Source organism: Seriola lalandi, unplaced genomic scaffold, assembly GCF_002814215.2.
Source record: "Seriola lalandi dorsalis isolate HSWRI2012SDOR001 ecotype SW California unplaced genomic scaffold, Sedor1 jcf7180002054522, whole genome shotgun sequence".
Classification (NCBI taxonomy): domain Eukaryota; kingdom Metazoa; phylum Chordata; class Actinopteri; order Carangiformes; family Carangidae; genus Seriola; species Seriola lalandi.
Window position 1 is genome coordinate 1,734,250 of NW_019525075.1, and position 23,943 is coordinate 1,758,192.

General features: G+C 39.5%; 1 protein-coding gene across 1 annotated transcript in view; it reads right to left on the reverse strand.

Moving 5' to 3' along the window:
- The window catches only part of LOC111660755 (receptor-type tyrosine-protein phosphatase gamma-like), a 100,148-nt gene continuing 76,205 nt past the window's right edge, over window positions 1-23,943 (reverse strand). Inside the window, exons 9-29 of the mRNA XM_023414142.2 lie at window positions 22,055-22,239; window positions 19,566-19,674; window positions 19,423-19,472; window positions 18,575-19,319; window positions 17,438-17,576; window positions 14,634-14,725; window positions 12,532-12,623; window positions 11,363-11,459; window positions 11,164-11,246; window positions 10,582-10,716; window positions 10,344-10,478; window positions 8,967-9,139; window positions 8,690-8,825; window positions 7,434-7,580; window positions 6,881-6,974; window positions 6,262-6,338; window positions 5,946-6,074; window positions 5,613-5,759; window positions 5,348-5,490; window positions 4,160-4,295; window positions 1-3,378 (exon numbers count right to left, since the gene is read on the reverse strand). Coding sequence (XP_023269910.1) covers window positions 3,232-3,378; window positions 4,160-4,295; window positions 5,348-5,490; window positions 5,613-5,759; window positions 5,946-6,074; window positions 6,262-6,338; window positions 6,881-6,974; window positions 7,434-7,580; window positions 8,690-8,825; window positions 8,967-9,139; window positions 10,344-10,478; window positions 10,582-10,716; window positions 11,164-11,246; window positions 11,363-11,459; window positions 12,532-12,623; window positions 14,634-14,725; window positions 17,438-17,576; window positions 18,575-19,319; window positions 19,423-19,472; window positions 19,566-19,674; window positions 22,055-22,239 — 3,191 coding nt within the window. The 3' untranslated portion in view covers window positions 1-3,231. The remainder of the gene's footprint in view (window positions 3,379-4,159; window positions 4,296-5,347; window positions 5,491-5,612; window positions 5,760-5,945; window positions 6,075-6,261; window positions 6,339-6,880; window positions 6,975-7,433; window positions 7,581-8,689; window positions 8,826-8,966; window positions 9,140-10,343; window positions 10,479-10,581; window positions 10,717-11,163; window positions 11,247-11,362; window positions 11,460-12,531; window positions 12,624-14,633; window positions 14,726-17,437; window positions 17,577-18,574; window positions 19,320-19,422; window positions 19,473-19,565; window positions 19,675-22,054; window positions 22,240-23,943) is intronic.

Here is a 23,943-nt window from a genome sequence, read left to right on the forward strand (position 1 = left end):
TTGCACGTAATACAAGGATGCTGTGCACCCAAACCCAGACTTTATTTAACGTATAGCAATACAGTTTACCTATTAAATAACACTATGACACTATAATATGATATATCACAGTATCATAGGGATATATGACTATGATACTATCATATAAACATGATATGAAGGACAAAACCAGTTCATCATTTATTTAATTTACAAATCAAACTCTACCACCAACCTGACTGAAATCCACTGAGGATAACATACTGCATCCCCGGACCATTAAGCAAATATCATGAAAACGTGGTCTAAACACCAGCATGGACCTCTCAAAGGGACAGGTATGAGTGTGGATGTTGGGGGATTTAGCAGTGGAGATTTGAATAAAGTACAATCCGTCACAGGGCCACTACACAATTCAAATCTTTGTATGAAAATACAAACGTCTATGGTCACAAAGGTTAAGGTCAAAGTCATTTGTTTTTGAAGCAACAGCACTTGTGTTTTAAATGAGTGTAGAAATATCAAATGGAGAGGACGCTGGCATTTATACCAAAAAAATAAAATAAAATAAAAAATTACTACTTGCTGCAAAGAAAACTTTTGTTGCAGAGCTAAGTGTTAAGCAATCTGGACTTTTCTCCAAATGTTGGAGAGTTTTCACTTGATTTAGTAAACTCCCCTTTAGCAGAGAAGTAGCTGTTATCAGCACAAAAAAAAAAAAAAAAAAATTTTCATCATGGAATACACACTATAAAGATACACACAAATCAATCAGGAGAGAGGGCTGTTCAGGGTTGAAAAGGGCTTATAATTAATAGCCACAAAATAGTGCAGAGACAGAATATCAGCCCCCATTTTACAGTCTGAATTTGAAATCTTTTTGTCTAATGTGAGGAAAGCATCGTGTACTCTGATTATCTACTGTAAGGTGAGTTCCTGAGGCTAGAACAGAAACATGCTTAAATCTGGGTAAATTCACACCTTTGATACTGGAAATATGTACTGCAAGATTTAACAATTTTGATTTTAAATTCTAGTTGATTAAATAGATCTCAGGACAAAACCACTTACATGTTGCAAACTGGAACAACATCTTTGGTTACAAATAAAGCATCAAGCCACCAAAAAAGAAACTACACTGCCTATAAAAAGTAGTCCCTATACCATTTGGACTTTTTCACATTTTAGCATGATTAGCAATTTTGAATCACAGTGGATGTAATTTGGGATGTTTTTGGCACATCAAAATAAAAATATTACTCTCAAAGTCAAAGGAAATTTATAAAACAATGACCTGAATAGAAAATAAAAAAACATAAAACTGATTTGAAGTCCAATTTCCCAAAACCACAATGTGAAGGCAGATAAATATTCCGACAAATCAGTGACAAGTCTACTGAAAAGTACCAATAAAGAGAGGAATAAAGATGATTTCCAAGGCACTGAATATCCCTAAAACGATCGTAAGAACAGAAAGAGTATGGCACAGCTTTAAATCTGATGAGTGCAGGTCATCCTCAAAAGAAAGAGAAAGAGCACTAGTGAGGCCACTGAGAGGCCAGAGGGCTCGGTGAAGGAACTGCAGCACTTCATGGCTGAGACATAGCAGGAGACATTTCTCAGTCGAAGGTTCACGATAAAGTCAATAGTGAAAAAGCTCACGTGAAAGCACAAGGGAAAACATGTTGAATGTTAACCAAACCCTTCACATGAGAAAAAACACACCATCAAAACCAGGCAGCCTCGTGAGGATGTCCCTCTGCATCAGGCTCCGCAAGGCTTGTGAAGGTAGAGAATATAGTATAAAAAAAAATAAAAAATCCTGCTGCAATCTCTGGGAGAACTGCAAGTTTATTTTCCTTCAAGACAAATATGAAGCCAAAACTATGCAGTAGTGTTTTTAAAAACAACAATTTTAATGTCTTGGGTGACAAAATAAGAGTCCAGACCTCAATCCAGTCCAGAATTAATGGCAGGAGTTGAGCAATGCTGCCTCAGTCACAGAGTTTGACAGAAGAAAGAGAGAAATGCAGTGTCCAAATGTACAAAATGTACAATGCTGATACAGACCCATCTACAAAGATCATAATAGTTGTAGTAATTTTTGCCAAAGGTTCCTATAATAATTATTGTCTCGTAGGTGGTGAACACTTGCACAATCAATTTTGTACTTGTATTCAATTTCGATCCATTTGTGGACATTTGTTTTCACTTTGACATTGTTTTTTTCCCCTCTTAAATCAATGTCAAAAATAAATAATAATATATCATAATCATATCCACTGTGATTCAATGTTGCAAAACAAAACATGAAAAACTTTGTGTGGGGTGAATACTTTTTGTAGGCACTGCATTGTGTCAATACAGATACTTATTACATGTGTTACAACAGCTGAGCTTTGATAGCTGAGATTAGAAAAGCGGAAAAATAAAACATGGAGCTGTGTAGGCAATTCATGATAAGCTACAGAATCTCCAAAAATATGAATCTACACCAAGGCCAGTGGACAAATACATGTAGGCAAAAGTACTAAAAAAAACAGAACAAAAAAGAAAAAAAAAACAACAACATTGGCTGGCTATTAAGGATATAATATATATATATATATATATTACAAAACAACATAACAATATAAATCCCTGTAAAAAGCAATAAATGTTCACATTAGATGTTGTAACACACTTTAACAAAATAAGCCATAAGTACATTATACAAGACAGCAGTGAGATATTTGGACAATATATGAATATTAGGCAGGTAAGAGTCTCTTCACGTGTGATAAAGAGCTTCACGCATGTGGAGCGAAGCCTGAAAACAGTTAGTTTGATCGAGGTGACAAAGTGACATAATGCATGCTGGGCTACGTTGTGATGCGATGTTCATCTTTGAGACATTATTGTAGGTGGATCGCCTTAACTCTCCTGGTCTTCATGCTTCAGGTTCGTCTCATTGCGGTCCAAAGATCCCAGTTTCGTCATGTAGCCAGGATTTAACTCGCTGGATTTAGGCAGTAACACTGATAGTATAGTGCAAACTGGACAGAGCTGCTTTTTCCTCACGTCAACTTAAACAGGTGCAAACGCTCAGCAGGATAACATTTAAGACAAGAAATAAAGGGCAAAAACATAAATATCAAAAAACATTTATCAGTATAAAAAGTAATAAGGTTATTCATTTAATCAATAGTCTGGCAAAAAAGGCCTCAGAAAAGTTCTCAGATTTTTACAAATTAAGTGCCCGTAAGAATGTCCTCAGACGAGCGACTCCAAGCTCTCTGCAGGGTCCGACTCATCTGCAATCACCACCACTCCATTAGTGTCCATGTGCATGGGGCTCAGGCCACACTCTCTGTTACCGACCAGGCTGAGCATGGCTTTGTAAAGGTACTGGTACTCCTCCTGTGCACATAAACACAAACACAGAACAGGTTAAGACTATAGATCGTCCCCTATGGTATAATGTTAAACTAAAAAAGTGTTAGAAAAATGACTGCATTAATCATTATTTTAAACATAAACACTGAATCTAATGTAAAAGGGGTCACTCTTGACAAATAAAAAAAAACAAAAAAACGTTTTGAAACCCACTGCACACAACCTGTCAAACACCAAATGACAGACAAATAGTGTCTGTGACCCACAAAACAGAGTGAAATGGAGAGTGAAAATTGGATTTCATTTACTTATATTACTTATATCCCAAGTTAATGCTAATGTTGATGATAAAGTGGCTATGAAGTAATATCAGAAATGTTAGCTTGTTGGGTTTTTTTGCTGCCCCCTAGTGGCAAAAATGATTTAATGCAGCTTTAAATGTTCCTCTATGATAAAAAAGCAGGATTAATAGATTTTTTTTGGCCACCTGAGAGCAGCAGAACAAGCAGCAAACGCTGACAAATTATTAGTTTATACTTTTGATATCAGCTTTTATGCTGAAAGCAGCCATCTGCTGCAGCTGCAAGCAACATTGAAAACTGCTGTTGGCCTGAAAACCAAAAGAATTAGTAAATGAAAAAGGCTACAGAGAGCTAAGGGGAAAGAGGTGGGTTAATAACTATCTGTGTCCACCGCTATGAGCGACCCCTTTAACACTACATGTAGTCATTTGATTGTTGGTATAAAATCATTGGATCATTGGACAAATGATGAGCCCAGATCCTTCCTGTTCACATAAACTTACTATATCAGTGAAAACTCCCGGCCTCATGAGATTGATCATCTTAGCCACCTGATAGATGTCGACACATCCCTCATTCTCCAGCTGCTGGGACAGTGTGGTGAGGGCGCAGAGCATTCCTGCTGACACTGCTCCATACCTGAGTGGAAAAATTCAGAATCAGCTCTGTAGGACTTGTTCCTGTCTCAAACAGCCTTCTGTTCATGTGTTATTAAACACTATGAATACTCCATCACTTCAAATGATACATGTGACAAATGACTTCAAACGTGTAAGGCTGTTTTCTGGTGTGTAGTTTTAGTGTTCAGATCTCATCATCACCTTTACTAATTGCAGGCTGTTATGTTATTAACTTAAGTATACTCCTCTGTAACCAATAGGTAAAAAAATACACTGCAGTTAATTAATGGATAAAATGTCTGATACAAGCCACCTCTCTCATACAGTTGGTACCATTTATATTACACTAACATGATGCACAATTGCATCATGTTAGTGTAACATAAATGGTATAAATGGAAGCGGAGACAGAGTGGCCTGTTATTGAGTCTGTGACAATGTCAGATACAGCCCTAACTGTCTAGCGGCAAGTCACAACATACATTATCTCAAGGCATTTCGCAGAACAAGGTCAACTATTACACTGTTATTGAGAGAAACCCAACAGTTTCCTCCATGAGCAAACACTTGGCAATGGTAGAGAGGAAAACTCCCTTTTAACAGGAAGAAACCTCCAACAGAATTGGACTCAGGGTGGGCGGCTGTCTTTTATGCAGTTGAGAGAAGAGAAATGGGGAATTCAATGATGAAGAGTATTCAAGTCACTTATGTCCTCACTAATAGCAGCTGTGCTGCTGTAGGCACAGAGGTCCGTAGGAAAGACATCAGCTAGCAATCACTGTAGAAGCTGTTATGGTTGCATGGTTACTAAGAGAATTTAGAGAGCCTTATTTACCATCTTACTAATACAGACTGTACATTTTAGCAAGGACAACTCAAAAGCAATTAAGGAACAAGATTCTTTAACCACTTGTGAACCCTTAAAATCCAGATCCAGATGCAGCCTTTGGGCTTTGCAAAGCACGTAAAACAGTAAGCAAAACCTTATTAAAATCATTTGGTGTGTTTGTCCCTACAAGTTAACTCTCCCTGTGCTGAAAGAGGACAACAAAGAAGTAAATTCAATCATACTCATCGTGCACGATGGTGGGACCATCACGGGTCATGGCCTCCTCCTTGATGACACTGATGAGCTCGAAGGTGCTGCTGAGAGGGGCGTCAGGGTTCGGCCATTTAGGGCACTGAAAATGTCTCACCTCCAGAACGTAGTCGTCCTGTCACACATAGGAGAGTACACACATGACATGACATAAATAATGTTATGGCTGGGATTCTTCATGTCACAATCATAAAAACATTAAGTATGGTGTAGGTAACGATGCAGAGGAGCCCGTACCTGTGTGGCCTCTAAGATGAAGTCGTGGATGATGATCTGCTCCTCGTTGGAGAGGCACAGTCTGTCCTTACTGATGAGTGTGACAGTGAAGGCGATGCAGTTCATGGCCTCTTCCCGACTTGGCCAGTAAACAAATTCATCCTCAGCCTGCAAAGAAAAAGCAATTTATTTATCAATCTTTTTCACAAATGCTTCATTTTACTGTCAATATTCTTTTTTTTCTGTGAGAATGTCAGTGTTTGTTCGACGCAGCAGAACTCAAAGACAAATAAAAAACTTGATTAGACTTTAAAAAAACAAATAAACATATTTTTATGATTCACTGTTGCGTACCAGTCCCTGGTTGTCAGGCAACATGACAATAATCTGAGCATTATGATCCCAAATCATCCTCCAGAAGTCTGTGGTAGTGTGGGGTAAGGGATGCTGGGTAATGATGAACTCGTTACTCCTGTAGTAACCCTGAAGTGACAGAGGTGAGCTGTTAGTCTTTCAGAAACATAGAACACTTATACTGATGCATGATTGTGAAAGCTAACAGAACACTGCTAATTTTCAAAGAATCTACAATAAAGAACTAACAGAATCGGTCAATAAAATTCTTCAAGAAACAAACAGTGAGCAAGGATAAAGAAGCTGGACATTGTACCATTATGTAGGATGCATTAATGTAATCTGTTCCTTTCATTCCAGGCAGAGTGGTGAGTCCGACCCTTGCTCGCTCCGCTGTAGAGTGGCAGGGAGATGGAAAGACACACTTTAAATCACAAACCAGGGCTCTATAATATTGCACTGGCTGATAATGCACACATTCATTACCAGTCCTCACTGTTGCTATAGCAACAAGTATCTCCTTTTCCCCTGTCTGGGAGCCGAGAACGCATATAAAGATTAACTTATAGGATTATGGAAATAGATTCTAATTTTGGAATATGAACTGTCGTTAATAATTTACTGACTGGAAACTGTAGAAAACTACCTTAGAAAATGTCCTGATTCTCATTCCAATTGTCTCGAATTTCAAAAAACAGGGAAAAGTACTGAACACTTGACTGATTTTTTTTGTAATGAAAACCCTTTTAATGCATTTTTACTCATCTTTTCAAGACAGCTGCCAATACTAATTATTATGCAAACCCACGCTAACCAACCCTCGTGGCACCCCTGAATGCAGACTGAGGCAGCTGTACATGTTCGATATGACCTTGCTTGTCCAAAACCACAGCTCAGTTGCAAGCACGCTGTGGTAAAACAGATAAGATACTCACAGGGAACCACTGAGGAATTGCGGTTCTTCTCCTTGTTGCAGTCTTTGTGGGCGCTAAAGCACTCCACAAAGCGCGTGTTGCACTGAGTCAGCAGCTGGTGAGAGAGAATGCAAAGACCAGAAGATCAGAAAATCTGAATTTAGGCCTCAGAGTCACTGGAAATTAAAATTTGACATGAAAAATAAGATATAATGTTGTTTAACAGCAAAGATTAACACCAAGTCTTTCACATTAATAAAGAGCCTGTGAAGCTCAGGAGGAATTGACATTATGCGGGAGCAATTAGTTTGTCTCTGCTGAAGTTGAAATAGCAGGAGCTTGATGAAACATTCATCAAGCTTTGCATAAGTCAGCAGGGGTGACAGACACGACTTTATTATAGCCAAGATCAGAGACGCTCTCAGTCTATTCCCGTCAGGAAATGGAAAGCCTCCGTGCACTCTGCTAACAAACTTCTGATCCAAAGACCGCCTCAATTTCAGCTGGTGTTGCCACTGCAGACGGTGACAGATTGTCTAACCAGACCAGTCAGATGCCCAGAAGGTTTGCTCACCCTGAACTGCTTCTCCAGCCGTGTGCGGCCTGTCGAGTTGGGCATGAGAATGCTGTTGACATAACTGTGGAGCTGCCAGGCAGGCACCTCTGTCTCTCTGCTCAGGATGGCCTCCATCAGAGCATCGTGGATGAAAACATACTGCTCCTTAGGGGAGACAGGATTTAGAAAAAAAATTATAAATAACAATAACAGATTAAGAAATAAATCATCATATGAAATACATAAATATATATGTAAATACAAACAATATCAACATGCAACTTTTTAAAATTCAGTTTATTATTATGAATTTTTGCTTCCATACAGGTTTTTGAAGTTTTTTCATTTTTATTAAATTCCAGCAGTTACGTGGCAGAGCCAATTACGCAGCCTGTCTGTCTTGACTGACAGACAAAGACTGTAATGAAAAGTGGCATTATGAATTAAAATGGTCATTGGGAAAAAAGATGAATGATGATTGATAATGAAATTGTAACATTTTATGATAATAATCATGTATGTAATATTCATTTTTTATTTCATGTCTCATTTAAATGTGTTTTTTTTTCTTAATTCTGAATGTTCTAGATCTCCTTTAGAGGGACACAGAAGAGGAAAAATGCTTAGACAAATAAAGTGAAAAATGTACAGGGAAACAACCAGGGCATTTAGCTCAAAATTTACACTGAAGTACTTGTATCAACAAAACAATTAGATATAACAGACAATTAAAATACTTCACATTTACTTTAAATGATTTATTCATGTAATAATTAAACAACCAATTGTAAAAGAAATATTGACTTGTAAGACTACTTGACACTTAATAGAGGAAAACCTAAACATGGTTTCACACTTACAGCAAGTTGTCTGTGGACAAACCTAATAGTGAAGGCAGGTGTAATTTAATACACATAGGGTAAGGAGGACCCAGAAATAATTATTCTATAATAAGTTATACAATCAAATACAGTGAGGTCCAAAGGTCAGAGACTACTTTACCATTCTCAGAGTTTTGAATCCTACTGTATAAAACTGTGGCCTGAGGACAACCAGTGCGGAACTATTCTAGTGTTATACATTCATCTGTATTGTGGTGAGTATATATCAGTTTGTACTGCGTTGCAATGAAATTGCATCAAGTATGACCTTTACTTGAGCCAAACTGAGCAGCTTTTATAACCCCCCATCCATCTTTAATCCTAGATGACCTTTTTTAATGTAGGAGAAGGAACCCAGTTTCCCAGCTCAACTGATGATTTAGGGCTTCTTACCTCAGTCTGGACTAGGTAGTTGCGTTGTGTGCGGATATGTTTGAGAAAATCCAGGACGCTGACTGTGCTTTTGTCCTTGATCTGTTGCAGCATGCTGTCAATGACAATGTACGTTCCTGTGCGCCCAACCCCTGCACTGAAGAGCAGAGAGCAAAAAGCGACATGAGCATAACGGCAGGCCCATAGAGGGAGCTGTTAACCAGGTCAGCAAAGACGAGAGAATAACACTCATAAGTAAAACTCATTTAGCTTGGAGCTTGGGTATAATGAACTGTACCTGCAGTGAACCAAGACAGGTCCCATGTCTGCAGTGCGAGCCGCTGATGAGCGGTTGATGAAGGTGAGCACAGGGAGGGTGTACTCCGGTACTCCCATGTCAGGCCACTGAGTGTAGTGATACTGGACCACGATACGTTCATTTAGCTTCCCTTTTGGATTCCCCTTTTGGCCCTGAAACGTAAGAGCAGACAGGACCTTGGTGAGAATACAATACAATACAGACCCTTCATTTACTGTGCATGGAGTTCACTATGTGAAGATTTATGCATCACTAAACCACCACCCAAACTAGTTCTTATGTGGAGATTAGATATTAGTTGTTCAACTGCCAGGTGTAATTGTTGTGTAGCTGATTGAAACAACTTACAAAACAAAAGTGCTAATATGACTCATTAAGGTTCAATATTGAATGTAATCAATGAACGAAATATAACACAACATACCTCAAATTATAAAACATAGATATTAATGAGGTTAGTGTAATCGGATTGTTCTCACTTAAATGAATACCTCTAACTCTCAAACACACATTTCTCCCTGTACACAGAGATGAATAAAATGGTCATATCTACAAAGGATTAGCAGATGAGTTTAATATTCTACTTGGCCCATAAAACTGTTTGTTTTAAATTGGTCGATGCTGTAGATGTTTCCGAGCCAACAATAAGGTGCTATGGTGTTTACTAGATAGGACATTCATTAAAAGAGTTCTCCACTGATTTAGCATAGCACATTGGTAACATTGTTGGACTCATGACGCACAGTTTAAAACAAAAAGTAAAACCTAAGATATTGTCTTTTTTTCCCCATGCATTCTTCAAAACCTGGCGCCCACATTGCCCACAATCCAACTTGACCCCCAATAGTCCAGTTCGAGACTTGGGTGTGTTTTGCTAGAAGCAGCTAATGTAGCCTTGAGTCTCTAGTCTCAAGCAGAGATGAGGAGCAGGTTTGGTAAACTCTCCTCTTTTTAACTTCACACACCCAGTTCTTTTTTTTAATTCTCAAATTTGTAGTCTTCAGACCCAACCAACGCTGACTCAAGTGACATCACTTGAGGACATTTCTCTGACTTCACACAGCTCCCTCTGGAGCCACACAAGGCTTTATACAACTTTTTTTTTTTTCACATATGCAGCTGCACTCCTCAGACTTTGATGTGTAAAATCAGAGGAATTTTAATGGTGCAACCTGATTTAGTTAATCACTAGTTTGAAACTTAAGAGTAGAAACTTCAAACTTAGGAAGGACTTTAGACAGAAAATTAAGAATAGCTGGTCCAACCTGATTCCGGTTCAAAAAGCAAAAACTCATTAAACAAAACATCTGAAGAAGATTCACAAGTGAGAATAAAGTGTGTCGGACTTTTAGTTACCTTTTTAACTTTAGTGTTCCTTATAAGGAAACGCCGCAGTGTGTAGCAGGCGTGCACTTTGGTGCTTTTCAGCGTCACCACAATGTTTCCATACTGCTCACTGTTCTCTGTCGGCCAGTACTGGTCACATTTCCTCTGAGGGACACAACACACGCAATGAATGATATTTTAACATGTCAGAAACACAGGTATACATTGATTTCTGTTTTCAGTTTGTGAATGATGGAATTGAACCTACTCTCCCTTTCTCCACCAGGTTTGTGATCATGATGATGATTCCAGTGTTCTGCTCCCATACCATCCTCCAAAAATCCTCAAATGTAGACTTGAGAGGACCCTGAGCAGCTATATACGCTCTGGGACGGTTGTATCCCTGGAGCAGGAGAGTGGTGGAATATTGTTACCAGTAAGATGCAATCAATGTTGTATCAATTACCCACAACCCCTGGTAGAGCTTATGTGACTGGTTTACTGACACAAGACATTAATAGGTCATGAAATCCACTCCTTCATCTGACAGAAAATGTAAATTCTTATACATTAATCAATATTGTAAAAATAGATACCAAATTCGTATTGTTCTCGCTGTCGATTTTTATGATTTTGATACCTCAATTGATATTTTAAATAAAGCAGTCAGCATGGCATTTAGCACCATGAATAATTCTTTTCACAACGCACTCTTGTTTCATTCATGACAGCGACAAGCAGGGGGATTTCACAACCTTTCACACACAAAAAAAGGAAACCTAATAAGATCTTCATGAAGAAGACTAAACCTTGAATGATTCTAACATGTCAAGTGGTTGGTAAAACTCACATCCACATAGTTGGCATTGATGTAATCTGAGTGTTTTGCATCTTTCCCTGCCAGGGCTCGTAATTTCACCCTGCTGTGGTCATCTAGGGAAAGCATTGACATATTTGGGTGAATTATTAAAAGGATGAAAACGTGTTATTAAAACATTATTGGATTCCGCAGCAGTAGACATCATAATCAGATTTTACAGCTGACTCACAGGCCACAATGTTGATGTATCGGTTTTTGTGCTTGTTGTCAGGATGATTGGAATGCTCTGCTGTAATTTTCAGGTCTGCTGTCGAGCGTTGGACCTCCTGGAGAGAGGGAGACATAGGCAGATGGATTTTGTTAAATAAGGATAAAAGATGTAATGAATTACCCTTGGAAAGGGAATTATATTTACTTAAACTGTGACAGTGTTTTCATTAAAAACTGCATGTTTTTATTTCTTGAAGTAAAACTTCTCAGATTTCATCTTTTTGTGATACTATTGATCTTGAAAGGGAAACTTGTCTTGTGTTTTGGTGCTCTCTGCATGAGGAGCTCAGAGCTCAGAGCTCAGGGTGAAGTGTAAAGCTGAAACTCTGACAGGGATTCAGGGTCTCAGTTAAGGGTGCTTCAGCAGAGCAGATGTTTACTACCACTGGGTTTTGAACTCACGCCTCCAGTAGGACGGCCTTCTTCTCTTCTTATTTACTACACCACAGTGCACCCACCCCTAAAATACTACAATTATTTCCAACACAGTTTCATTGTGGTGCATTTGAAAAATTATGCACAAAAGCTTCACATCAGATGACCCCAATTAGAAGGAGTCCTTTAAGGGGTGAAGCTTCTGCCTCATTCTTTAACCTGGCTACACAGTTAGTGTGTTCCCATCCAGTCAACCAGCAGACAGACCTTCTCTAATTACCCCTGTATCGCTTGATCTTTCTCTCCATCTTTCTCACAACCATCTGTTCAAAATTAGCAACCCTGCACACAAACATAGGAGCAGCATGCTAACATGCTCACAATGTCAATACTAACATGCTTATGCTGTGCAGATATGTTTGACATGTTAAACATCTTAGTCTTGTATCTTGTGGTACAGCTAAGGATGATGGGAATGTCAGCAAATAAGCTAAGATATTTAGTCGTAAACCAAAGCACTGGACAAATTTAATTAATTTTGACCTGAAAAATCAGGGGATCACCAAAGTTATTATAATTTGTCCTTAGGCGAATATGAAAGTGTTTTATGGCAATCCATCCAATAGTTGCGGACACTTTACTAAAAAGCACAAATGTCAGCATGACTAAAAACTACAAATGTACTTTAATTTATTCTGCAGCCTGAGTTAAACATTGTAGCAAAGGTTCACAGTGCTCCAAAAAAAAGCATACCTCAAATTCTTCAGCGAAACCTTGTAGGGTGTTCTTATAGAGCTCCATGATGTGTTTAACAAACTGCTTAACAGGGATGGCCTCCATGTCGTCTGCAGGAGAAACAGAACTGTTAGCAAAGTCCCAATTACTGTGTGTGGTTGATATCCTGCTTAATCAGGGGTAAGTTATTAGCAGCTATGTGTAAAGAAAAGAAAAAAAAATTTAAAAAAGAAAAAAAATTTTTTTTATTGCATTTCATCGCAAACATTTAACATTACTATTTTGAGTATTTATAGGAGGGAGCATCTGTCTCATCTGAGCCAAATCAGCCCCAAATCACACACAAGGGATCTCTGATAAGGCTGGTCACCATCACACAGGGACAATAGTGCAGGGTACCCAGCTGTCATTGCTGCTGACACTGGCCACTGCCTTAACTAATACACCCTTGCAGCTGGGGCCTTTAGGGCTCTTGCTTGCCTCAGTGATTACAGCATAAGGGTGGACTCTGGTTTGTTAATCTGTTCATTTATCAAAATGTCTTTCTTTCTAGACTTATCACTACAGCCGAATCACTTCATCAAAATTGTTCTGGGTGAAATGTGGCTTTAGAAGCTAGAAATTGAATTTAACTAAGGTTGATTAGGCACAATTTTAAATAAAACTGTACAAAGGTATGTTCAAACGTGTGCTTGAATATCCCACAAAGTTTCATGCAATATCAATATTTTTAACATCCATTTAAAACATCTAAATATTAAATACATAAATAAATTGAAATAAGTCTACAAATATCTATCAAGAGAAATAATCGAAATCCTGAGCCCTTAATGAAATTCATGGAGCAGTGACTTTCTTCTACATTTCAATTTTAAACATTTCAAACAATCAACTATATGGTCAGTCATTCAGAATATGTGTGCTCTGCGATAAACACCACAGTTTGGAAGAAAGTAGAAGAAAAAGAAGGGGAAGAGGAAGTAAAGGGAGAAGGAATGAAAAGCCAAAGCAATAAAAGCCGAATGAATGCAGAGTCAATACTGGCATCAACTGTGCTCTTTAACTACGATATCACAGTCTTGAAATGTCCCTGAGCTTCAAGCGACTGTGAAAGTAAAGTCCGATATCGACTAGCTGCCACTGCACTGCTGCCTGGAACATTAAAGGCGAAGAAAAGCCAGTCACACAACTCCCACAGAGCTGCTCCCAGAGTCATTTCACATGTAAATGAACAGAAACTGACTGAATGCAGACATCAAGGTAATAGAGAAAACCATTTGAAAACAGTTAATGGTGACTTTTGGATGTGTGCTGTATCAGTAGACATAAATCACTTAAAGTGAAGATTCATTTGTCATTTTGGTGATTTTTTTCAGTTTCAGTAATAGAATTTTAATGATAGATTTAATAGAATAGATTTTATAAGTTTATTTTTGGCTAGGGTGTGCTGTAGAACTGGAACATCTACAACAGTGGTTCTTTTACCTTTTTTGTTACACAGCACCGTCAGATGAACTCAAGTACCCCTTCATCAACACCATAATTTTTTATTAATTACTCCAACCACTTATCCATTACTTTCAGCTTTTGCCATTTATCCACCACTTTAAACTAACGATTTTAACAGTTTATCCATCACTGTAAGCTACCTATTATCCAAAACTTTAAGCTACTATCAATCACTTTAAACTAACTACTATCCATCACTTTAAGCTAACTATCATCAATCACTTTAAGGTAAGTATTTTAACTGTTTATCCATCACTTTAAGCTAACTAATTTAATTTTCTTTACTCTTTGCTAACTATTTTAACTGTTTATCCATTATTTTTAGCTAGCCGTTTCAATTTCTCTGCTTGCTTGCTTAATAGACTTTTTTTTTTTTCCCAGATTTGTAAAGCTATCCTACGATGTTGTCACGTATCCCAAAGCAAATGCAGAAGTAAACCCTGGGGTAAACAAGTACCACACAGCATGTAACACAAATACCCCTGGTTGGGAATCACTGATCTAAAAACGGTAACTAACAGTGACTTCTAGGTATACTTTGACATAAAATTATGGATATTTGAACACTACGTGTATGAATATTCTAATGTAATGAATAAAACATGGCTCACCTGGTATAGGGATGACTGGAATATTCTCATTGGCCACCACCCGTGGAGAACTGCTCTCCTCCACATAGAAGTGAGCTGTCTGGAAAAATCTCCTACAGGGACACAGAGAGAGCAGCACAGTGGGATGAAGCACAGTGAAACCACACACTATCAGCATAGATAATGCCACAGTAAAGTGTATTAGGGAGTCATTATCTCATTGTTTCAGATCCAGTCTGTTAAAATTAGCATCCGAATGTTGAATAGAATGACACAAGAACGACAGAAAACTGCTAATGAAAACCCCAGAGTAGTTGGGACACAGCTGATCGCACACTGATAGAGTGGCTCCTGGAAACACAGTCTGAGTTGACTACAGGGAACAGGTAAACAACTCTCAGCGACACACAGCACAGCACTAAATTTAGCTCTTTATTCAAACTAAAGACAACTAATCTAAACACATTCCCTCCCCCCAGATTCCCTCTCCGGGATAACACACCAGTTTTAAAAATATCTTGATACATTTTGAGGACAACAAAAATCAAAATTATAAGGTGAATTTTTCTAGAGAAAAACAACTTTGTTTTGATCCGATGAAAGTTTTGCAACCCAACACTTGCCCATAGGTAATTGACAATGTATACACTGTTGGACGATTTCTCCCGTATTCACAGTTCAAAGTATAAAAGTCACAGACTGAAAGTCTTGTCAAATCACTGCTAAGTACTAATAGCCTGAAGGAAGCCTTGGGTTATTTAAAGAATATCTCAGTTATTCATCCATATTACACATTTGTAAAAAGGTCAATTTTGGCTACATTCCAGCTTCAGTGTGTCCTTCAAAAAATTCAACAACTTTAACATGATGTAAGTAGTAATCCCAAGGTCCTCCTTGCATATTCTCTCCAGCCTCAACCTTCTCCTCATCACACACATATGTACACAATGTATATAAATGTATGCATATAAAAGTCCCATATTTCATCCCAGTGCCAGCATTTCCCTTGTTTAATCCTACCTGTACTTGATGCAGAGGAGGGAGCAGATGCTAGTCATTCTTTAAGACAGATGGAACAAAAATAAAAAGGCTGCACTGCATTTAAAAGATATAGAAAGAGAGATGGAGGGAAAGAGAGAAAGAAGGAGAGGGGAGGGTAAAAAAACAAATGGGGGAGGAGAGCTCCCCCCTGGCTTGCGTCACAGCCTCCCAATCTAATGGCTCCCCGTGGGTGTAGATGTGGTGCAGGTAATGAACCAGCATAGTCGACACCTTCTCCCTAACTCTCTCCCAGGCTCTCAGAAGAATAGTTTGCTTTCGGGAAATGGAAATGGAATGAAATAAAGCTTTCTGAATGAATGTCAGGTGTAAAGAAACTGGAGTTAGGCATCCCATTTAACACCGGCATCACCCAGTCACTAACACAGTATGGGATTTGTTCTCAGTTCAACATCTGTGAGTTTTCAACAAACACCTCAAGCCTCAGAGGCTTCCAGATGTGTTCTGTAACTGCAGCAATTAATTCCACTGTAGATAGACTCATAACCCAAGACTATCCAAACATGCAAAAATAAAAAAAGCTAAAAATAACACAAGCTTATTAAACTTCAGTCGATGGTCCATTGATTACATATTTTTAAATATATATTTATAAATCAAATGGATTATGATATTAAGTTGTTAATGACCAAAACATCTGTGAGCAGAGACATTCGCTTAGTTTAATAGCTGCACTGTCACCAAGAGAGACTTCGCAGAGCATGAAGAGTAAAGACAGTGTGAATGGGTTGATTTCATCTTCCATCATGGTCTTTTCCCCAGGGGAAGCAGAGATTGTCTGTGAACTGTCTGAGTTGTCACAACAACAGCTGGGATGGCCATTTCTAATCTCAAAGCTGCCCCTGCTCTTCTATTCAAATACCACAACTCTCAGTAATGCATCCATCTATTGAAACCGCTACAGTCATCTTGTTTTCAGCTGTCTGTGTTTTCATGCCTCTACAGAGCTGATAACCAGGCTTTATTTATATCACAGTCATATATTATCTGACACCATAAAATACCACAGTAGGGTGTTGTTGATGCATAAATGGTGGCTGCAGTCATCTCACATTTCGAAAAAGTATCCTAATAGATTTATAAATGCGTCAAACACATGTCCACTATTAACAAAAAAAAAATAAAATAAATCTCAGACTGTAAAACTACCCATCTAGGAGCAGAACCTTTGCAGACAGTAAATATGCTGGGACCAGCTGAGGAAATGGTCCACAGTGCTGTTTGTAACTCATTAGCCATCCCACATGTGCCAGTGGCCTGGCTTGTGTAATTACTGAAGCTCCAATAGCGTGGCTGGAAATTAGCCCGGCAGATGAAGACACAGCTGGGACCCCTGCTGGCACTGCAGGGCCTTCAGGTCGCCAGCTCCTCACTCGGGTGGGTGATGGGTCTGATATACAACGTGCAGGCAGGAAAGCGGTCTTACGACCAGACTGATGCGCACAAATGGAGACATGCTCTTAAAAGAGACACATCCAAACTAGACAGGTCTGAATGCCGAGCAGGCAGACCGGAAAATCCAGACATGCATGCGGTTATGTCACTTAACCTAATATGCGAGTGTGACAAGATCTATGGATGAGGTCAGTGTGGGTGAGAGGCAGCTTGCTTATTCATGATCAGCGATACACTTATCCAGGCACTTCCGTATTTAGTAGCACTTGATGTAAGATGACATTTTTACTGTTGTACAAAAGTTTTTTTTTTTTTAAGCAGTAAAATGCCCCCTCTGGAATAAAGTTATGTATATTGAACTTTTTGCTCACCTCCAGTAGACCATCACAATCAGCAGCATTATGAGGCAAAGCAGAGTGAGAGCAGACACCACCACTAAGGGGACAATCCACACCATCCTGCCCATCCCCGGAGGAGGACTTCGGGTAATGTTGGACAAAGTGGTCCTGTCTGGAACATAATACATGCACATATTACATTGATAAAAATATTCTACTGAGTAAACACCAAACTCCTTTGTCAACCGTAATACGCATATGTGAAGGCACTGGCATGTATTTCTGTCTGCAACTGTGTCTGTTTTGATACTACCACTGGGAGTCGCCAAAGTCTGAAATTTTCAACTCCTACACACAGGGACTTCCACCTTTACCACTATTACCAAACCACTGGATCCAAAAATTAAAAGCTAAGCTCGATATTTATCTTAGTTTAAATTAAAGCTATTGAAAATAATACATCTATATGCCTATTATTGTAAAGCACACATGTTCAACATTGCATATGAACACCACTTGAGACTGATGACAATAAACCATAATGGCAATGACAGAATCTCAAACCAAACCAGCTTTGGTTTGGCGCCATCAGATTCAGATGAGCATTACAAAATGTAGTTTCCTCTGCTTGTGGAGATCATTACTTTATTTTTGCAAAATAGCAGCATGCTGAGTGCCTGGTTACAGTTTTCAATCAATGTCCATGATACTTGCGCTATTTCTCACATTATGATGATGGGGACGGTAAAAAAAAAAGAAAAAAAAAATCTGGCAAAAAGAATCTTGAAAAAACGCTCTCCCTTGAAGCAAACTCTTTTGAAATATGCTTAAAGGAATTCCTCGAGGCAGAACCCCTCTGGCAGACAGCTCACTTCTGCCTTCAGGCCTCTGTGTTGTACTGACACAAAAGCCTGGAGCTTTGTCTTTGACTGAGATGGTAACCAGTGTAGTTACTGTCTTAAATCAATTTATTTGTTATGTTAAATTGGGCTCCATAACTGTTGGTAGTGTTAGCTGAATTCTGCTTTGGAGGGAAGTCTTGGCTTGTATTATATCTGACGACAAGGGAACAAGGCTTATGGAGAATTAAAAAAGGATTTTTCTGTTTGGAAGGGATGTAAACTGAAAGAAAATGGGTCTCATTTGTGAGAGAGAAAGAGAACTGCTCACCAGTGTGGACAGAGAAAGGCCAGAGACTCCTTCCATCACTCCCGCTCTTCGGAGACAGTGTGGAGCTCTGGGGAATCTGCATCTCAGCACTGACATTACGGGGCTCCTGAGTGGAGACTGTATTTACATCTGTGGGATTCTTCTCTATGTTGACCAACTGCTCATCGCTGGTGCTTGCAGGTATTGTGGTGCCTTTGACTGTAGGCCTCCCTTCCCCTTTCTCTTTGGCTGTGGATGCGGGGGTGGGTACTAAAGGCTCTTTGGCCACAGTGTGGTTCACTTGCTTTTCCTCATTATCAGGTGTAGTCTTGTTCTTTCTCTTCTTCTCATCCTCGTCGTCCTCTGGCTCCCCCTCTCCCTCGCCCTCATCTTCCCCTTCCTCACCTTTATGTGCAGGCTGGTTCTCCTCAGACGGAGAGTCTGTCTCTGAGCCCTGGGGTGCTGCCTGCTCAGTGCTGGACTTTTCAGGCGCAGCGGATGGACGGGTGGGGTTCTGAGTGGCTTGTGGAGCATGTGTGGGCCAGACAGAACTGGGCAAAGAAGAAATGACCCCTCCGCCAACCCCCAAGCCTGCCAGCAGGGAGCTTGTCACTACTGATGCCACTGTGGCCTGGCTGCCACTAGAGGAGGGGCCCATCCCCGTTGCCATGGAGACAATGGAGAAGTGGATGCCAGATGACGTCCAAGTGGAGGAACCAGAGCTTATTGGAGCCATGTCTGCCGGGGATGCTGGAGAAATCGTGGGCTGAGGGAGGTAGGCAGAGAAAAAGTGGTTACCTAACAGTAACACATGGATGTCACCAACATTACAAAATAAAATTTGCACTGCCATCTTCTGGTCAACTCACCATCCCGGTCTTCACAATACGAGACCCTTCAAATATTCTTGTTGTATTAGCTGGAAAACAAAAGAGGAAGTATTTTAAAAAAACTAATTTCATTTGTTTGATTTGGAGAAAATATTTCAAAATACATATTGACCATGAGCTACCTCTGAACAGCAGTGTTTGGCTGAAATCACTGCGCAGGTCATGTTGACATACTGCCTGCACTCTGAACAGGTACAGGATGTCAGGGGACACATTAGTGATGACTGCTTTCTGCAAGAGAAAAGACCCACATACATTTACAAAAATATTATAAGTAAGGTTTGAATCTGTAGTGAACAATCATTTAAAGTGTGGATGATGATAATTCATTTTGCCTAAAATGAAAATATACTATACTAAGCTACTGTTCTGTCAACAGTAGCTTTCACCCACAAGTTCGATGCAGTTTAAAAACCTAATTTCCTGTCTAATTTAATTGTGTTGTGCAGTTTGCAGATGGCTTTACTTATTTTAAAATTGGTCCTCAGAATGGATGGGTGATTGCCTCTGGTGTTGCAGAGCTAGTATTTCTCTAAAATAAATTCAGATAAAGGTGTCCAGAGATACAAACTGAAAATTGAAATGGAAATGAAGTGAGCAAAATAAGAAAGACTGACAGCAGAGAGAGAAGTGGAGAGAATACTGTCAGGAAAGAGACTGATCGACTGCATTTATGGAAGGAAACTACATAGACAGAGATTACTCATGGACACATTAATCATTCTTTCAGTCAGCCAGGTAATAAATGTATAGTAATAATAATCCACAAAGCCACAAAGATGTTACCTGATGACAACAAAAAATTAATTATTAATATTAATCCATTCTTAAAAAAAAAAAGTTAATCTAAATAAAAATTGTAAAAGACAGCGAGAAGCCTCACAAATCAAAAAAGTCTCACCAGTCATTCAATGTTCAAAGTTCGAATATAGATTTTAGTAAATGACTCTACTTCATATTTGACGGCTAAGCTTCTGAAGCGAGTTATTCAACAGTATCAGGTCCTTATAGAGAATATTCTGTCATCCTCTGTCTCACACCACAGACCACAGAATAAAGAAAATGAAGACTGGGCTGCAGTGATATGACAGCTCTGCCAGAGGACCCCGGGGTGCAGTACGGCCGATGGGGAGTAAAAACATCAGTAAATGTAGTGGATGGATGCTAAAAAACAGAAATTAACCAGCACAAGAGGACTGAAATGGTTTCTCTGTTTAACACCAGATATAATTTTTGTTGCAGCTTTCTGAACAAGCAGCAGGTGAGGCATGGACTTCTGAGGGGTGCAGGAGTTCAATGAACAGTGGTAGTCAAAAGGAGAAGAAATAAATGTCAATTAATCTTAAGATGGACAGCATTGGTTTAATTCATGTGGCAGTTCTTAACCTTAGGAAGCCTGATTGCATATTCATTCCAACCTACGCGTCCAGAGATATACTGCAATCTGGGAACACCCGGAGTCTCAAAGCTTCAGTTACGAGCCTCTAAGTTCATCTTCATTAATTGGCTATTAGCTAACGCGTTGGCTAGTTTCAACCAGCAGAAATCCCTCACCGGCTTCCCACCCATGACGACGAGCACCCGCAAGGGAACTGATCCCAGGTCTCTGAACTGGTGGGCCAGTGTTTTGCCTCTGCACTGTGTATGTCTAAAGAGGCAGTCATGCAGACTGTCAAGACAGCAGGGGGTCAGTGGGCTTTAAAAGAGATACACAGCTGGGTATTGGATTCCCACAAATGGGAGGATATGTGACCAGGGAGAAAAATATATAGAATGAAAAAGAACAGCCTTGTAGGTGTAAACTCCTGCAGCGGGAAGATATATTTCTGCAGAGACAGTGAATGTTCTTTTGGAGAGATACATTAAGAACAGGAATGATAACTTAATGTTTAAGGCAGATGAACAGAATTATATATTAATGGTGTCAGAAACTGCGCAGAGATCTAAAGAACTACACTTTCACAGCTGCCTGCATTTGTTACTAAAAGAAGGCAGTTTGTGTTCAAAGAGGTGCCTCCACTCCCTGAAACCAGACTAGAATTTATCAAACGATTATTGGTTTTCATACAGCTAAAATAAAAGGAGCATATATTATAATAATAATATTTTGTTTATACTGCTTTTGTTTGAACACGCTTTAGTTAAAAGCTATCTTTGACCCAATAATACACAGACCTACTCCAGAGAATGATTCTTTTTTCTCATCATTTAAATTCAAAATTAACAGATGACAGAAAATGCTAAAACTGACAAAAGGCCACAGGTGTATTTGTCAACACATTGCACGTATATCAGTTAGAATCGTTAGTGTCCGTGACAGGCCTGTGTGTCTATTCTCAGACAGGTGAGTGACAGGGGAGTGTCCCGGACCTCATATCAACCAACAGCCACATGAAAAGTTCATCACAACCTGTCACCTCCTATACACACTGTCACTGATCCAGCCACCCTCTGATCCTGCCAGATACATCTGAGGCTCTGCAAACCAATCAGACCTGTTTAAACCACATCCATCTAAAAGAAAAAGAAAGACATTTAGAAAAAGAAAGAAATCTAGACAGTCCTTGAAAACTGCCTTGATTTCGTACGAGCGGCTGATGATGATGCTCACCATGCTCTGGTCCCCGGTCTTGGTGAAGGTATTTTCATCTGCAACATCACGTTTCACCCAGCTGTAGGAGACCATGTAACTGGTGATTGGTGGGTGGTAGACGGTCAGAGGGCGTTCCCAGCTCACCATCAATGCCGTCTGGTTCAGCGGCTGGATCTTCATGCTCACTGGGGCACTGCTGCACACTGAAAGACCGGAGAGAAGAGGAGAGTATGAAAAAAGAGCAGCATGAAAAGAAAAATGACTGATAAGAGAAAAAGAAATAAAACAACAAAACAGTGTCCATTTTCAATGTCTGAATGCAGTTGGTCAAAATGAATGGCTGTGGTTGGGAGGACTGCTTGACCACATGTATTTGAGGGTTGTTGAGTGTGTGGGCAGAATTCAGGTTGCCTTTTAAGAAACCTATCATTACTGTCTGCTGCCGACATGACTCAAAGCCATTTCGACTTGAGAGAGAGCTAGAAAGGTTAAGATATTACAGTAACTCAGTAATGAAAACACTCCTGGGGTCTTGACTAGGGTTAGGCACAACCTCAGGTGTCAAGGTAAACTGTCTAGACACTTGTCTTTCTCAAGCTACAACACTGCAAGAGATTCCAGGTAGAATACCAAACAGCAAGGCGTAGTGATAAACATGTGGTACAGATGATATTGCAACTTCCTGTCCATGCTCAATTTGCAAGATCTTGTCTATGCAACATTAAACAGGATGCAGGAGGAGGATGAAAGAAAACCTGGAAGTCAGCCTCAAGGTGGCAGTATAGGCTGCAGCATGGATGTTTACAGAGGGATATGTCAGTATGAGTAGGGGACAATCTGGACATGCTTCTCGGCACATTGGGGCAACAGCAATCAGTATCTAGTGTCAACTGACTATGTGCTCACAGGGTTTCTGCCAAATTGAAATTGTCACCACAGTTTCCTCCATTTGCACAGTGAAGCTATGGTGCAAATTATGCATCATATGTGACAGGGAGACTGGGTGGAAGGAAATCAGTCAGGGGGACACAGGGGGGAGAAAAATGCAATAGCAAGAAAATCTTGGGGTGTTGATGAGGTGTGACAGGTGTGAAATGCATTATAACCCATCGGATGTTCGTTGTCAACTTCAGTGACTCAACAGCAGTCATTTAATAACAGCTGAAGACATCGTCGTGATTTCACAGGGTGTATCATTACTGTCATGACAGTCATCATGCTTTTCAGCAATACTGGAGCACTGGTAACATTAAAATCAACAGCAGGTTAAGACCTACAAAATAAACAACTCGTCCAATACAACTCTGCTTGGTTTCTTATTCGTATTTCTGCTGAAAATGTAAAATGTACTTCACAATAACTGGGGCAACTTTTCTTACATTTGGTCTACTGATGAGCGAACATGACGTCTCTGTGTTAATTAGAAACTTCACTGATCTAAGGCCGTTGTTCATTTGATGAAAACCTTTTAACATAATGGTGGGTTGGCAGCAAAATGAATCATCTCTCTGTTGAAAATGTATATGTAAATGAGATTTTGTCACATCATCTCAGGTTCAAGTGAAAAACATAAACTTCAACTGTGACACAGTATGAATCAAATTGTGAATAGTACATTATGTTTCATCAGTAGCAAAATTACAACATGATAGTGACGCTCTAGACAAAAATCCCATTAGTCTTCTGTGAATACATAGAACTTCCCAAAAGAAGCCTCATAGTGGTTTTACCTCAACCTGCAATAGCACTCAGAGCAAAGCATGAATCTTTCTGCTGGCAGCTTCTACCGTGAAGGGGATGAATTGACTCCAGTCAACAAACAACAGTTCCACTGCTTTTCACCTCTCAAGGCTGTACAATTTTAAAGAAGCTGTGTGCAGACATTGGAATAATGATGGGAAAACAAG